This window comes from Botrytis fragariae (genome assembly GCF_013461495.1).
Source record: "Botrytis fragariae strain BVB16 chromosome Unknown tig00000045, whole genome shotgun sequence".
Classification (NCBI taxonomy): domain Eukaryota; kingdom Fungi; phylum Ascomycota; class Leotiomycetes; order Helotiales; family Sclerotiniaceae; genus Botrytis; species Botrytis fragariae.
Window position 1 is genome coordinate 1554444 of NW_023500991.1, and position 16738 is coordinate 1571181.

Here is a 16738-nt window from a genome sequence, read left to right on the forward strand (position 1 = left end):
TATGCATCGCAGAGTGATTTAGCAAGGTGGTATTGACTTCTTTTGACACCCAAAAGGGAGCTATATTTTGTGTTCCTTGATACGTCTTTGTGTGTAAATTCGGTCGAGCGAGAACACTCGTTCACATGAAGTCGAGTCTAAGGCAGGGCCGTTTCTTTCCCCAAACTAGGGAAAATTCTCTTAGATCTTGGCAAAGAGATAGCACTTCCTCATTTGAACCATTGGGATTATGCATAAGCAAGTAATCAAATCCTCAGAATTTTGTGGGGAAAATTACTGAAGTCCACCCTTAGATGCGACAGTGTTGCATAAGGTTCCATGCGCTTGAGATAGGTCATAAAAACGATTGGCAGTGAAGTGTAAATATTAGACGTAAGAATAGATAGGATCGGAATTTAAACGAGGGAATCAGAGTTTGCTGCTCCAAGCCCATGCTTAGATCTCGCTATACAATGAGAACCAGAGAATCTGGAATACTTAAGCCTTAAGCAATAGCCATCAAAAAACCATGAAGAGCCATATTAAAGCTTTTGGCAAGCTAGAGCAAGGCTTATCATTAGTTCCAGTGGATAGAGTGCTCTCCCTATCTATTGAGGCCTAGAACTTTTGTACAATGGCTGGCCCCTAAAAAGACAACCGAGGCCCTGCCGATGTGATGTTAGAGAAAGCACTAGAATAAACCGTAAGAGGCTTGAAATCCGCAAGATCTAGGATTGAGGGCCTTGCTAGAATCTCTATTGCATAGATAATAATATATCCCCCATCTTCGGATGACAACTCGAAGACTTCTGAGATTCCTTCATCGCTAATTGGGCATATCCTGCTGACCGAGAGCGTACCGTGATTGCTAGAGATATGTTTGAGAAGACAGACTGTAGGCCCTCCACTAATACCGGAAATATGTTTCTGTGTAGTGTATGTCCACATTGATCGATTCACCTCATACTCAGTCGTGTTACACTCGCAATGATTGGATGCCGTCCTAGCAAAGAACAGAGAATTTTTTGCAGGGCTATGCTTATCGGTATGTTTGTAATTGATAGCATCGACCCGCCGGTGTCGACATAAATTCTTAATCAAAGGTGCAAACATTCATGAATAACACTGTATCGGCCTCCAAGTCGAAGGCTTTAGTACATCATCACTGGCTTGACATGTCGTTTGAAACGTTATCACAGTAATGTCTCATAACTTTGGACACTCAAGCTTTGCCAAGAAGCTTGATATGCATTTCAACATGACAACCACGATGCATGATTGAAGTCACTCTGTAGGAGTCGTCGAAAGTCCATGGTGAGCCAAAACAACCCTGTGCAAGCCCCACAATGGCACAGCCCTACGGTTTGCTGACCTCAAATAGGCAAAACGTGGTCTTTAATGATTACGGCCGCAGGATTTTCCGTGCAATTGGCAGAAACGCACAGACCATGTACACATTTCAATCATTAGTGGGATCAAGCTGAAGCTCCGTCTTCTATCTTAACCAAATGAGGTTTGCAAGATGTTGACTTGTAACCGCTCAGCTCCGTTGATGGATGATCATTTTGAAGCTGGAGAATCATATCAGATTGCGTGAGATAGTAAGTATATAATAAGAGGTAGAGTTGGGCTAAGTATCATTACATTTTTCAAATCGTCGTCGTCGTCTTACATTTTTGTTCTATCAAACAATACTGTACTTTTTTCTGTATCACATTAACACAACTTACATTACAACCATGGGCATTATAGTCAAACTCATCGGTTCAGGAGTTGGTCTTGTATCAGAAACAATTCACCATCATCGTAACAAGTCCTCACCCAACTCACCACAAGTTTCGTCCCATGGCGAAAGTAGTCGAGCAGCTGCTCAATCCGATCACCAATACAACGATGCCCCTCCTCGATACGTTGAGCTATCCACAGAAGATGCCGAGAGAATGATGGCAAGAGGCCAAGCTGTCCCAGTAAATGAGAAAGAAAAACACGAACTGGGAGAGGAATACGAGCATGATGACTCCTCAGACACAGAATCAGAGGAAGGAGACGAGCAAGCTTGGGCTTTGGACGAAGCGGCAGATAAATCTGGCCCGGGTACACCTTCTGAAGAGTCTGCACAAGACGCTAATGAGCTTGTCGATGTGTTTGTGCGGAACCATCCACCCCCAGCATATAGCGCCGAGAAACCGAAATTACCTTGTCTGGTCATTCTCCCACAACGCAGGCCTAGGGATAAGAAACGCGGTTTCGTCAGAGCATATGCGCCAGTGTTGGAAGATTGCGGGATCGATCAAGCTGCTTTCTTGGATTTCCTAAAAATATTTTACCATGCGAGCAAATCTTCTCCATGGTTGCAAGTCATAAATGCAGCGGCCGGAATTGTAGGGTTCGTGCCTGGCCCAATCACAATGGGTGTATCTATTGCTACTCAATTTGCAGTTGGTGTGGCTATGGAGCTACAATCTAGATCAAGGTTGGTTCTTCCTATTTCAATATTTTCAATACGAGCTGATGGGTATTCTGCAGGACAAATACCTTCCTCGATAGAGTGAATAATGAATATTTCATGCCTCGTGGTCTTTATTGCTTGATAATTACATATAAGCCCGAATCATCAGAAACCCACGCGTCTGTTGACATTACCAAAGCTATCACTTCATCCCTTGATGATACAGCCACGGGTTTTAAAAAGACATTGAAGAACATTAAACTATCAAGCGGGACGACATATGGAGAACTCGAGATGCCAGAAGCAGCACCCTTGATTTTTCCAGCATTGGATCGCATTGCCGATAATGAGGGGAGTGAAAACTCCCAGAAAAGTAGCAAATTCAAGGACAGTGGAAAGTTCGTGACCGATTACTTCGATCGTCGAGCCCAAGCCAAATATGTTAGTTCTCCACTTTCCTCACTTCACTCGTCCCGTCAGCTTCCCCAGGGTTTTTTTTTTTCGCTTCCCCACAAACTCTAAACTAACGAAAATAGGCAATGCAAAATCCAACCAGCTCTCTCGCAACGCCTAAACCACAATTTCTCTCCCGCTACTCTGACCCAAGTCACCCGGCTAGTAGCGGGTCACTCATCTCCCTCATCACTGGCGGTCATGTAAATCCACAAACACGAAAAACGGAGCGAAAAGCTGCGAAGGAAGAAAGGAAGCAGAAAAAAAGAATTAGAAAGGCGTCCCGAAGAGGAGATGTCATTACTCCGGAGACGGGACTTAGGCGAAAGAGAAAGCCCGGACTTGTGAAGAGAATCTTGCAAAAGGTGAGTTTCGGAATATCAAACTTCCCCGCTAGTTTTTCATGGAATGTGCAAAGCTAACTATTTTTAGGATGTGCTTTACCTCATGGTTGTGAGTTATGACCGGGAGAGTGCGGAATATCAGGCCGGTATGCAGAGTGTCGTGGAAGAAAGGGGGATTTGATGACATGTGATGTGCTGTGACGAAAAACATACCGGGCAACGATAATTTTACTATTTGTCAATCTCGACCTTAAGGCTTAGGAAAATTTCGGTTAGTTCTCATGCGATGTAAATAATATTCAGGCATCCCTGAATCTTATGACCTCATTTGATCAATATTCAGATTCTACTTTCATTGTAAGATGTCTCAAACGCTATCTTAGCACTGAGCTACGTACGAAGCATAATAACCTCTTCATTAATTACATTTCAGATTACGCTTTGATAGTATCATATGCACTGCCACTTCTAATCCTCTTTCCCCAGATCCACAACACCCACGGGACAGGCAGCAAACCTACAACAATAAAAGCCAACAAACTCGTTGCCCATCCAATTCCCAGGATTTTATACATCTGCAATGTGAATAATGGGAATGCTGCACCGGAAACATATCTCAAAAGCCCATTTGCTGCTAGTGCTGATGCCCCATTTAATGCTTGATAGGTATCGATCAGATAGTTTGCTGATGCTTCATCCTCGCGTGTTAGTAAACGAACATGAAGGAGAACGTATGACCATAGCTCACCAATAAATACCGACAAATTTCCCCATGCAAAAGGCACGGCTCCAATTACAGGCACTATCCAATGAACACCATCCCTCGCACTCCATGCAAACCAAAACAATCCAGCCGGCAGCCCCAAACTTCCTAGCATTGCAGGATATAAACGATATTCCGGGGCTACAATCCCCGATCTCCCTTCTTCGTGGGATTTTTTGACGATAGGCTGATATAAGAACGTATCACAGAGAAGAACTGTGATGATAGCCAGAAAACATCCAGCTCCAATCGCTAAGAAAACCAATCCATTCTGTTCGGTGTCAAATCCATATACCGTCCTGAACACATACGGAAAAGCGGCGAAGAAACTAAAAAGAACGGAGAAATTGAACGCGACGTAGAGACTCAAGAAGGCGACGATGGGCTCAGAACAGAGCATGTGGATGGGTCGGAAAAGGGTGACTGTTAGGAGGAATTTTATCTTCGCTGCGTTCGAGGGAAATGGAGAGGCTGGGAGAGGTTGATTCAGAGATTTGGCGCGACGCGTGAGGATGCGTGAGTGCAGGGTTTCGGAGGTAAAGAGTAGAGGGAGGAAAGAAAAGATGGAGAAGAAGATTAGTGTCCATTGGGTCCAGCGCCAGGATTTGTGGACGGTGACGAAGGAACCTATGACAGGTCTATATGAAGACTGTTAGTGACATTCTCTTACTCTATAGATCAAGACAAAATCAAAATCAAAATCAAACACTCACCCCAAAGCCGGTCCCAAAAACGGACTCATAACATACCATGCACTAGGACGCGCTCTCTTTTCCGCAGTAAAACAATCCGCAATACTGCCTGCTCCAATCGCCAAAGCGGGACTGAACGCCATACCGGCGAAGAAACGCAGGATAAAAAGACTTGCGATGTTTTGGGAGAAGCCGCAGCCGAGAGTGAAGATGCAGCCGAGGGGCACTGAGAGTAGATAGACGGGTTTGCGACCGAGGGACTCGGAGAGGGGGGCTGCGAGGAGGGGACCTAGGGCGAGGGCTAGGACGTAGGTCGAGAGGGGAAGGAGGGAGACGGTCGGACTGGTATGGAAGGTACGGGAGATGAATGGAATGCCGGGGGATATGAGTGAGGAGCCGAGGGTTCTGGAGGTGGGTTAGTTGATGGATGGTGGGGTTTGAGATTTAATAATTTGAACTGCTGTCTAAAGAAAAGTCTTTTCTTCTTTGGATATCTCAAATTAGTTTTCGAATGTATCCCCAACTGAAACTATTCGAATTTTAAATAAATTCAATTTCCAACAATACAATTGCTTGTTGCGAGACAGCGGTCCAGCATATTAAAGATACCAAGAGACATGAACAGAGACGAAACTCAAGAAATATACGTACGCAGAAAACGAGATCAACGCTGGAGTAAAAACATGCCAGTTCTTCTTCCATCTAGGCCAATTGAGAGGATTATCTGGATCATCCGAACCATTCCACTGTAATGGCGGTACTACTATTTTTTGATCTTGACTCTCTAGATCTGTTCCTGTGGTGGCATCAACGGGTGGTGACTTTGGCGTCACATCGAGATTATCCGAGGAACTCGATTCTCGGGATGTTTTCTCGGGGTCTGTCATATTTTCGTCTGGGTTTGATGGTATGTGTTGTAGTGATGTGTGTATCGATATCATGCGGGTTTGGATATGGTATAATACAATAGGGACTATGCATCAGATGATGCTTTGTGATATTTGCAGATGTGTGATTCAAGCTTGATTCTTTCAAGTAAAACAGGTGATGGGTTAATAGATGTTGTAGTACATATGGTAGTTAGCATAGAAGATACGAACCTACATGGTCAAGAATCACGTCTGTATGGTCAAGAATCACCTCTTAGAATCCTTCGATATATCTTCATTGTTTTCTAATCAGCCTCGGGTATTCATACTATTATGCCCAGTATCATATAAAAGCCCACCAACAACTCCCTTCAAACTAGATGAATTTGCAGTTAGATCTCTCACTATAAGCGCCTCAGACCGGGGGACTTACGCTTCATCTTATCATTTAACCAAGAGGTGATACATCTCGAAGCATACTTTGATGCTTAACTCCGTGAATCTTTCGTGCGTAGCGATGGATTAGTGATCATTAAATGTGTGCCGAAGCGAGTGTTTCTCCTGATTAGTGATCGAGCTCGGCAAAAACGTCTATGATTGTAAACATTGAGGAAGTTTTAAAAAATGAGAAAAGTATTGATCAGATAGTTGACATTCGAGCAATTAAAATTAACCGATTATTCGACTCGTATTGCCTGAAGTGTTGATTGGACTTTTCTTGATTATTTATGGTTAAGTGTTTGATGTTTTAGTATTGTTGGGTTCATTACTTGTTGAGATTTTATTACTAAGGCGGGGTTCAGTCAAATGAGAACTTTTGATAGTTATGTAATTACTTGAGCTGAGACGTATGAAATCAGTAGCAAGTGTTCATATCCCTGAGTTTGAGAAAAAATTGACAATCAAATGATTCTAATATTTACGGGGCTGCGGCGAAGAACGAATGCATGTTGACTTGGGTATTTAGAACGAAAGGCGCAACAGTGAACCAATATATGTAATCAAAAAGTTTTCATATTTTTGGGTATATATCGCAGAATTAAAAATCTATCAAAATCTATTCCATTCATTTTTGGCTAGTGCTTTTTATCGACTTGCCATACCTCAAAATCATTTCATAAACTGAATCTTGTTCCATACCCAAATGGGTAGCATAACATCTGGATATCTTAATCAAACCAACAAACTCCATCCCATAGTAAGAGATCTACATCCAGAAATCCCACTGTCTTTTCCACCAAGGCCAAGCTGCCTTGACTCTTCTCTCTTCATCTAGTTCCTCTCTGAACGCTACCAAGTCCATTTCACGTCTGCCCTCATCAACATTGATCTGATCAAGGTTCACACCAAAAGACCATTGTCTGTAAAATACTTTGTATCCAACGAAGAAGAGGATAACAATTGGAGCAGCGAGGTAAGCTTCAAAGAAAGCTTCTACATCTGGTTTTCCGCCAATCGGGAAAAGCGCGACGTAGAATTGGGCGACAAGACATAGGATAACAAGGCCAAGACCAATCCATGATCCGGTTGTACCAAACATAGCTGCGAATGGAAGATCGTCCTTTGTGCGACCATTCATAGTCCATACCTTACGGAAACGAATGTGAGCATAGCAGATAGAGCCCCAGGTGAAGAAATTGGAAAGACCAGAGATAGAAAGGAGCCATGTGAAGATGGTGGAGCCTTGAGGAGCGAGATTTACGTAGGCGAGGAAACCGAAAGCGAGTGCAATGGCAATGGCAATCATTGGGCGGCCATGTTTATCGACCTTTGCACCCCAGGATGGACCCATACCTTTGGCACAGAGAGCTTGAATGGTACGGGTAGAGGCGAAAGTGCAGGAGTTGGCGACCGAGATAACAGAGAGAGTGATGACGGCATTGAAGATAGAGGGGAGTACTTTGATTCCTGCCAAACGGAAAGCAAGGACAAAGGGAGAATAGGCTGTGTGACCACCAGAGGCTTTTGAGAGAATCTCGTTGTCGGATGGGACGATAAGCCCGAGGAGGAAGAGTGAAATGACGTAGAAGAGGGAGATACGCCAGAAAACTTGCTTGGTGGCTTTAGGAATCGATTTTCGTGGATTATCGGCTTCTGCGGCGGCTAAACCGACGAGTTCGGTTCCACCAAAGGCGAAGGAGGCAGTAACAAAGACTGAACAGAATCCCTTGAAGCCATTGCGGAAAGCTCCAGGGGTTCCCCAGTATTTGGCGCCAATGTAACCACGGTTATCGGTTGGGACACCACCACAATCAATGATTATACCAAGAATGATAAAGCCAATAATAGCAATCACTTTGATCAAACCGAGAACAAATTCCACTTCTCCATACCCTTTGACACCGAAGAGGTTGATAATGGTAACCATGACGAGGAAAATAGTAATCCAAACTCCAACATTCACTGACGGATTGCCAGAATTATCTGGGTCGGTCCAAAATCCAATTGTAATACCGGCAGCTGTTAATTCGAAGGGGAGAATGATGAGCCAATTCAAAACATAGTTCCATCCCATTGCGAATCCCCAACCTGGATCAATAAATCTAACGGAGTAATTATAGAAGGAACCTTCAACGGGATAGATAGCTGTGTAGTGTAATGTTAGCTTGAGCTACTTCCAAAAGTATAGGAAAAGAGATGAAATAGGAACAGGGTAGTCTTACCAGCAAGTTCTCCCAAAGCATTAACAGTAAGCAACAACATGATACCGATGATGATGAAATCGATAACCAACGAGGCTGGACCACCGGAGTGAAGAGCAGAACCTGAACCAACGAACAAACCGGCTCCAATAGAACCACCGATTGCGATCATTTGCATATGTCTACCCTTCAATTGTCTCTTCAATTGTCCAGACTGGCCAACCTCGATGTCGCCATCAGCAGGTGATGGTGGCGACACATCAGTCGTGTATTTCTCTTTATCGTCGAAAGCCATCTTTATTTCTTAGAGGAATTCTTACTACCTTTTCGAAATTTGGATTGCTCCTGATAAGAGAGAGAAAGGAAGGGGAGTCGAATTCGATTCACTCTCAGCGAGTATGATATCGAAATACGAAGTTGTGATCGCGAGCACCGAGTGAATAAGAAGACAAGACGTTTAACTAGTGATACAGAAAATCTGGAGTTACATCGCGTAACATCGAGTACTTATACACGAAGCTTTCCACCCTGAGTATCTATCGTCGCACCTACCGCTCTGGTATATACCACTAATGGCGATCTCGGCTTTGGCGTATGCATGTGCAGACATGCATCACCTATCGGCGCCTCTTGCTTCGTAAATGATACGGGTAATCCAAATCAAAACGAAGCTAGGAAGAATTGCCTCCCTTGTAAATGATACGAGTCTTTTCCCGCAACTGACTGGAAGAAGGAAGCTAACGGTTGTGGTGAAATGGTAAAGCTTACCCTTCTTTGCATACGAATCTTATGGTGATACCTGACCCACGGGAACCCCGACTCCCAAACTTTAGCCAGAGAGAACTAAACCCTATGCATCGCGTTTATCAATGGGTATCGAGATTAAATCCCAGCTCTGCGTGGATCAGTATCCAATAGAATGGTATTGGCATGTTTCTGGGACGATAACATGTAGATAACAGATAAGATTGGAATATAGAGTTGTACTTACGCCAATCTCATTGCAAATTTGCGTCGTCAAATGTGCGGGAGAAATTCAAATAGGATGACCTAGGCTGGTTTGTCAAGACGATTTCGGTACTAACTAGTGAGAGATAGGCATAATGTGCTCGGAGTTGAGCCCCGATTCAGATCGTGGCATTTGAGATACTAAGCTTCTTTCACGATAGTACGTCAAGATCTCGTAGCATGATTGGTTCAAGGTACCACTGTTAAGCTTGGCTTCCAGCTCCGCACACAACGTAAGGATCACACTGGGGGGCGTAGATAAGAGAGAGTAGTCTGAGGGGTCCCTTTTCACATGGTCTAGATCCTTGACCACCACACAATGGAGAGTCAAGGCATCTTCTATAAACTGCGACACCAGTCACGGTGGTGGCTTGACTAGTTTGCCTCTAATAATTCTTCTAGAAGAATTCTTTGCCTGTACATAAACCTTTTTTTAACTTCTATCGGACCGAGGCAGTGGGCGAAGGTTTTAAAATCTAGGAATTTGAGAGCATGAGAATTGACGAGACTGAGGCTCGTCTCAGGCAAAGCGAGGATGAAGGGGTTAGCAAAACAAATGCTTATCTAAGTTATCTTTCTTGGTATTCATATTGAGTTTCGTATTTATGTTGATCTATTATGAAGAAATCTCCCCTATCTAATTGTACAAAGATATTTGTATCTTGACATGACATAAATCGCTCTTGAGATAACAATGTGGATTCATGGAGAAGTGTCGGGGCAAAGTCTCGTAGCGACTTTCACCTTATGACTCTCAGCATAAATATTGTGTAATAAGCCGCTGGTATCCATCGACCATCCCTACTCATCAGCAATCAGAATTAGAATCCTCGCAAAGTTGAACCAATATAATCCCTCAAATAGTGGTAAACAATGGAGTCTCCGAGCTCGCGGGGTCTAGTGCAACGCGCTATCCTCTCCGCACTTTGTGCCCATCCACTTCCATCCACTGTAACTGTCACTGTCAAAAATATCGTCCAGGCTTCAGCGTGTTAAGCGTCCCAGATTACAGAATTTTGAATTTCCAACTAACCTCCGCCCAGCTTTTAGTTCCTCCGAGTATCCATGCATCTTCCGAAACCTTATTTACTCCAGGGACATTAAATTCTAGACCGCGAATTACCGACCCGCATGAAAGGCCTATCTCGAGCCTATCTACGGGGCATTGCGGATACACTATTCGTAAATATGGCTTGACTTTCGAGCGCACTGGACTTCAAACATCTATTCTGCACTGGTCACGCTTCTTGCAATGGAATAATAACCTGATGTTGTTACGAGTTTGAATGAGGCTATTGATTGATGATGTGATTTTCAAAGTGGGTATTCACCGTTTGTAGAATATTTCACCATGAATGAGTACGTAATAGTTTCTTCCCCGCCATTCCACCGGGAAATTGGAATTACCAATGTTGGGGAAAGAAAACACTGGACAGTGGGGATGGGATTTTCAAAGCAAGATGATTATAGTTCATTAGACTTTGCAGAGTTAGCACGCCCACGAATCCGGATCCATCAATTTGGAGTTTAGCTGGGATCCAATCATAAAAGCTTTTTGATTCCTGAGGTAAAAGATGAGATTTCAATTATCTACCATTCCAAGGAGAGAGGAGAAAATTAAACCTAAGAATCTTCCTCGGATTGCAAATTAGTCAGTGGACCATAAGTAAACCTAATTTCACGCCCGAGTAAGGATGCAACAGCAGATTGTCCAGCGCTAGACACATTTCCATAGTTGCTCATGAGTGATGTCGACATGGCGATATCATCACCATCCCTCATGAGAGGCCGTATAATATCTCTCGTCATGGAAGATCCCCTGTCAAGATAGAAAGACTGGCTGCCAACTTGAGCAGGCCCGGAACGTCCTAGCGGGGCAGTCGAAAAGTCGTCGGTACCATTATTGGATACCAATTTGGAAGACCCCCCTTGAGATTGCTCGGTTTTATCTTGTGGGTCAGGGGCAATGAGAGGAACCAACGATCGTGATGTCGCCTGCCCAGGAATTAGCCCTCGAGCAGAAGCTCTCAATCCGCTCTTCAATACTGTTATACTTTTACTTGCAACCGCGCCCGCCGCTTCTTTCGTGACAGCGTACGAGCCTGCCCGACCTACTGTCTTTTTGAGAGCTGTTGGTAAGGCTTTGGTAGCTTTGAATCCCTGTTTTAGAAATCTGCCACCAGCTTCACCGCCTAATCCACCTAATAACCCACCAAGAGCATCCAAACCAACACTCCTCCAAGTTATTTTTTCTCCGATTGCTAAACTTCCAACCATACCAGATGCTACATCGGATAACACACCTGCCGCGAGACCAACACCAACCTGTATAGCCAAGCTTGCACCACCAGTTAGAATTCCAACCCCTACACTAACGGCAATTCCAACCACCACCATGATGAGATCTTTCCATGTAAGATTGATGCCAAAGAGACTGAAATGGCCAGTTGGATCTACACGATTGATGGGATCTCCTAAACAGTACACATAAGGATTGATTTCTCCAGAAGCAAACGGAGCCCAGGGATCAGGTGTATGGAATCTTTGAAGCTGAGGATTGTAAACTCGGTACCCATTGCCTGGGTGGTACCACCCTGTGATGGGATCTCGCCATTGTCCATTAAAGCCAATAGAGGAAAAGGAAGACCCAGTTTCAGAGCCAGAACATCCATAGGGCGTATACTGCTGGTTCTGAATCTGGTTAGGATTTTGAGAATCCAGTTTGGTGAGAATAGATTGTTGACAATTAGAGGCCCAGAGATGAGTCTCGGTGCTTCCGCCTTGTTGAGAGATTGTTTCTGCCCAATACTCCGATCCGTTTGACAAATAACTAACCGAACGATCTCCTTTCTGAACGGCTATAAGCGATCCTCTGTAGAAAAATCTTGTGTCTGGTTGGTTGGGCACTCTCTGACACGCTAGGTTTCCCGCTGCATCATACAAATATTGCGCAAGAATATTGTTATTGGCATCTCGCACATCAGTCAAGCGACTCATGTTATCGTATTGCAACCTTCGGCCTTGTTCATCCCGTGTCAAGCATCCATTATAATCATACTCGAGGACCATCTGAGATGAGTAACTTGGATGTGTGTTGGTAATTTGCACGAGTTGAGTAGGATCTTGTGTGCCAAAGGAACTGAGGGAAGTATTTGAGCTACCGTCCTGAAACACTGTAGAGCATTGCACAATATTATCGTAGTTATCGAAGACGAACTGTTGCGACCTAAGAGGATTTCCTTGTTGATCTGCAGGAGGCTCGGTTCCTTGGCACTGATAATTGACAAGACGGTTGTGGACATCATATTCGAAACTCTCACTTCGCATCACACTACCACTTTTCTCCTGGATGCGCGAAGCTAGAAGACCGATTCCATTGTATGTCTGGCTCAGATGATATATCAACGTTGTCTCTCCGTTGTATACTGATCGTTTAATTTCCCTCCCAAAATCATCGTATGTCAATTTGGTTGTGATTTTTGTATTCTTTTCTTCGTCCTGAACACGATTTTCGATCACACGACTCGCGCTGTCGTAGACAAATGATACTTTTAATCTGCCTTGTGCTACCTGTTGAGGTCTTCCGAACGCGTCATATTGAGTCTCTTGCAATTTCCCATTCGCATCGATATACTTTTGCAACTTTCCTGCCATTGAATAAGTATAGAGAGAAGAGAATGTCTGACCTCCATTGATAGATATCGTTTCCCGAGAAAGTAGCCCAGAAGTCAAATATTGTAGATCGTGGGTAGAATAAGCACCTTTGAATTGCAATGGAGCAGCAGTTTGAGCGTCATACTTATACGCATCTGTATGGCTGCTACTGGATATTTGTGTAAGCGCACCATTCAAAGCTGACTGGTAGGTTAGGTTGTATTGCTCTCCCTTTGCGTTGATTATTTGTGAAGGCTCGGGTGAAATCCCCTGATAACTTTGACTGGTAGTTCGTGTGCCCATAACTTTCCTCGTAACACGACCTAATCCATCAAAGGATTGTTCGCCTACTGTTCGGTCGTTAAGCGTCACTGAAATTGGCAACAAGGCTGTTGTTTGACTTGCATACTGCGTCTTTACAACGCGAGTATTAGGCCAGATGGTCTCAACTACACGGTCAAAGGAATCAGGCTTGTATGCTGTTGCACGACCAAGGTTATCCTGTTGCCTGAGAAGACGATTTAAGCCATCATAAGTATAGTCCATCTTGCTGTAGAGGGTGTTGTTCTTGTGGTACAGTGCTATTTGTGTGGGCGCACCAAAAAGATTCAACATGGTTTTAGTCATACCCTCGCCTTCAACACCTTCAACTTTCGTATTGGTGATTGGATCTGTATTGGTTAATACACGCAAGCCAGAGTTTTCTGACACTCTATAAACCTTGCCCCAGTCATCGTATTCCATTGACTTAGTGCTTCTTTGCTCAGTTGGTAGGTCTATTCTATCTGTTCTCAGCCAATCAATGTCAGATGCTGTGATGAGTTGATCCTGAGCGTTATAGCTGTTTTCCTGGATCACCCGAAATACTTGGTCATCCTGCTTCTCAACCCTCCAAAGCCTTTCCAAACCATCTGCGATGTAGCGAGTTTGTACGTTCTTTGCATCAAATACTGTTGTGCGGGATCCGTTGTCAATACCAAGGAAAAGGTATTCCTGGCGTTCAACAGATTCATAGGATGTACCTTGAGAGTGAACTATCTTGGATGAGCGACCGAGGCTGTCATAGTAGTAGTGGGTGGAAATGCCAGATTGGCTCTTGTGAGTTACTGTAAGCCCAGACCACAATGAATATCCCGTTTCTTCCACTGCCGTAGAAGCATCGAAAGCTGTAGTGGCCACTGTCTGTACAAATTTGCTATTATTGGGATATGTGTAAGTCCAATTCTGTGCCGTGGGGTATTGGTCAAAGAGGCGTGTCACCTGTCTCTGGAGGCGCGTATGATCTCTTGCCGCAGCATTATTCACATAAGTGTAATCGAACTTGGTAAGAAGTTGATTTCCTTCCATATTTTGCTTCTGTTGGAGTACGACAAGATAGCTCGTCTTTGCGCCGGTTGCCGTGGGCATTTGGGTATATGTATAATTCTCACTGCGAATTGGCCCCGCAGAATTAGCTGGTGTTACCGTCTCGCGTTTCAAATATCTCTGAAAGTCATGAGGATCGCGTGGGCAATATGCACCTTCGCCAGCTGCTGGATAGTAAATGCGATCGATTCTGATACCATTTGGTTTGATATCCTGTGTAGGGTTACCCCACTCGTCAAAGACATTATGGCTCGTTTCTGTGCGGGTTGCCTGACTAGCTGTATCCTTGTAGATAGTTTCAACAGTTTTGGGCAATTGATATTGGGCAGGTTGATTTTCGAATGATGCGAATGGGACCGCATGATATGTCATCTTCTGGGTGACTTGTTTGATGCCTTTTTGTTGTTCAGAACTGACAAGAAGATGAAACTTATTGTAAGTGTTCTTCGTTCTTATTCCGCCTTGGATTTGAACAGTTGAGGTGTATTGGTATTCGTCACGGGTAAGGAACAAGTTATCTTCTCCATTTTTCCAATTTTGACTACTACCATATGCAAGAAAGTTATAGTCAGAATAGGTGTAGGAGGTTGTAATCGGAGGTTGTGAATTGCCAGGACGTGCAGTATGAGATATGGCATAAGGAATTGCCTGGTAAGGGGCCCCTGTCGGCAATCGATGTCCTTGTTCTTTATAGCTAATCTCTTCCACGAGACCGGACGGGCTAGTTACATTGTTCAGATAAACCATTTGACCGAACTTCTGATAGCCAAACTTCCAGGATGCTCCATCCCAAGGCAAACGGATCTCGACCAGCTGACTGTTTCTTTGAATGAGAGTGAAGGTAGCTGCTTCGGGTGTATTCGGGGCCTTGGTTATATCCACTTGAGATGCCCCATACTTAACCTCAAGAAGAATTTCTGAACCCTGCTGAATCTTGTCGAGGCGAGCAGTCTCGCCAAGTGCAGACCAAACGAATGATAGCGAGCGTCCAGTAGATGCATACAAGTCAACAAGAACAGACTTATTGTATCTATCGTTAAAACTGGACAAATTTTCGATTTGGCCCGACTTATAAGTGATCTGGTACGTATTGGCATCTAGCTTCTTCAAAGTCGAGCTTTTAAGCTTTTGATCGGTGGTAAAGATTGCGCTAGATGTTTCCGTAACTCGGTAAGACTCGCCTGTTGAGAGGCTAACGACTCGGTTCGACTGACGGTGTTCATAAGAGGGGAGGTTGAATGTCCATCCTTGACCCAGTCCGACATCTTGTGTATTCAATGGATGGAAGGACAAGGAGAGTTTGAAAGGAGGACAGTTTCTGGCTTGAATTGGTGCTTCATACAGGTCAACCATACACGTGTACTGGCCGGTGCGTGGATCGACGCCTTTCTGCAAAAAGTCGCTAAAATTGAACCCCTGAGAATAGATAGGAGAACTAGATGACATTTTTTATGTTGATGGAGTATAGCTTGGAAAATAATTGCAATGTTTGTGTTACTGAATTCAGAATATAGACATAGGTAGACGCAAGTTGATTTTGAAGGAAATTCGTTATCTTCTATTTCTCCTCGCCGAAGATGATCAATCAAATTGCAGAAGTGGTGAAGGACAAAATTATCTCCATAGCGGTTGTATTCATGAGGTCGGCCAATCTCGACAGCCCAGAATGACTCTGTATGATATTATTCAATCTACTTTTCAGCTATCTGCAGCCACAGTATTGAGTGGAATTTTAACAGAGAAATATCATCGATGCTTGCGAGGTCCAGCATAAACCTCAAACAATGCATTGCGTCTATACGAAGTACCCCATGAGTTTCCTAGACTTCGGAAACTCAACTCAGTCAGTTTAACCTTGATACTGAAATGGACGTTGGTCAAAATTGCGATAACCCTCATCCTTTTCCATGCAGGCTAATCAACATGTGTTCAATCATAGTAACAATCAGACATGAGAGCTGTAAAGCCTCAAGAGTTATCATAAGCGGGGTATTTTAAGGCATTTTGATGAACACACGAGGCGGTCTAGGTGCAAGCTGCATTGATCAAATATGTTGTACCGTATCATTGCTCATTGTTATGAAGAAAGCTTCTTCTGGAATAATATGACAATTCATAACATACGTTCCAAGCGATTTGCGGAACCTCGTCAAACATGATAAGAGGGGTATGTCGAACCCCCACCTCACTATATGCAGAGTTCGTCTCTAGGCAAGTAGTCAGCCAGCCTCCTTTCAACACTCAGCTCGCCAAGTACGATGCGAACAGTACCAAGCGAAGCGTATTGAGTATTGTGCATGATCACGTTCGTATAATTTACTGCTGTGATACAGCTTTAATAACGAAGATTCAAATGCTCCATACTCGTATAGAGGCATGAGATAGAAGCCAAAGATATTCACAATCATTCTTCTCTTACATGCTCAATGGCAATCTCCGGCGGGGTGAAAATCGTACGGTTTGTGTGTACCCACCCAATGCACCTGTCAGGATCCAAATCGATAACAACGAAGGAAACGC

The 16738-nt window shown here is 44.0% G+C and overlaps 4 protein-coding genes across 4 annotated transcripts; 1 reads left to right on the forward strand and 3 right to left on the reverse strand.

Annotated features, from left to right (window-relative positions):
* Positions 1 to 1718: 1718 nt before the first annotated feature.
* Bfra_003684 (uncharacterized protein) lies at positions 1719 to 3406 on the forward strand (the record flags this gene model as incomplete). Its single annotated transcript, XM_037334090.1, has 4 exons — positions 1719 to 2452; positions 2506 to 2869; positions 2965 to 3246; positions 3314 to 3406. The coding sequence occupies 4 exons, from the start codon at positions 1719 to 1721 to the stop codon at positions 3404 to 3406; spliced, it is 1473 nt and encodes a 490-aa protein (XP_037194177.1).
* Positions 3407 to 3659: 253 nt separating this feature from the next.
* On the reverse strand, positions 3660 to 5567 carry Bfra_003685 (putative mfs multidrug transporter protein; the record flags this gene model as incomplete). The annotated part of the gene is made up of 3 exons (XM_037334091.1): positions 3660 to 4626; positions 4702 to 5085; positions 5332 to 5567. The coding sequence occupies 3 exons, from the start codon at positions 5565 to 5567 to the stop codon at positions 3660 to 3662; spliced, it is 1587 nt and encodes a 528-aa protein (XP_037194178.1).
* Positions 5568 to 6756: 1189 nt separating this feature from the next.
* On the reverse strand, positions 6757 to 8486 carry Bfra_003686 (putative amino-acid permease inda1 protein; the record flags this gene model as incomplete). The annotated part of the gene is made up of 2 exons (XM_037334092.1): positions 6757 to 8135; positions 8213 to 8486. The coding sequence occupies 2 exons, from the start codon at positions 8484 to 8486 to the stop codon at positions 6757 to 6759; spliced, it is 1653 nt and encodes a 550-aa protein (XP_037194179.1).
* Positions 8487 to 10822: 2336 nt separating this feature from the next.
* Positions 10823 to 15664, reverse strand: Bfra_003687 (putative rhs repeat protein; the record flags this gene model as incomplete). The annotated part of the gene is made up of 1 exon (XM_037334093.1): positions 10823 to 15664. The coding sequence occupies one exon, from the start codon at positions 15662 to 15664 to the stop codon at positions 10823 to 10825; it is 4842 nt and encodes a 1613-aa protein (XP_037194180.1).
* Between the last annotated feature and the right edge of the window lie 1074 nt (positions 15665 to 16738).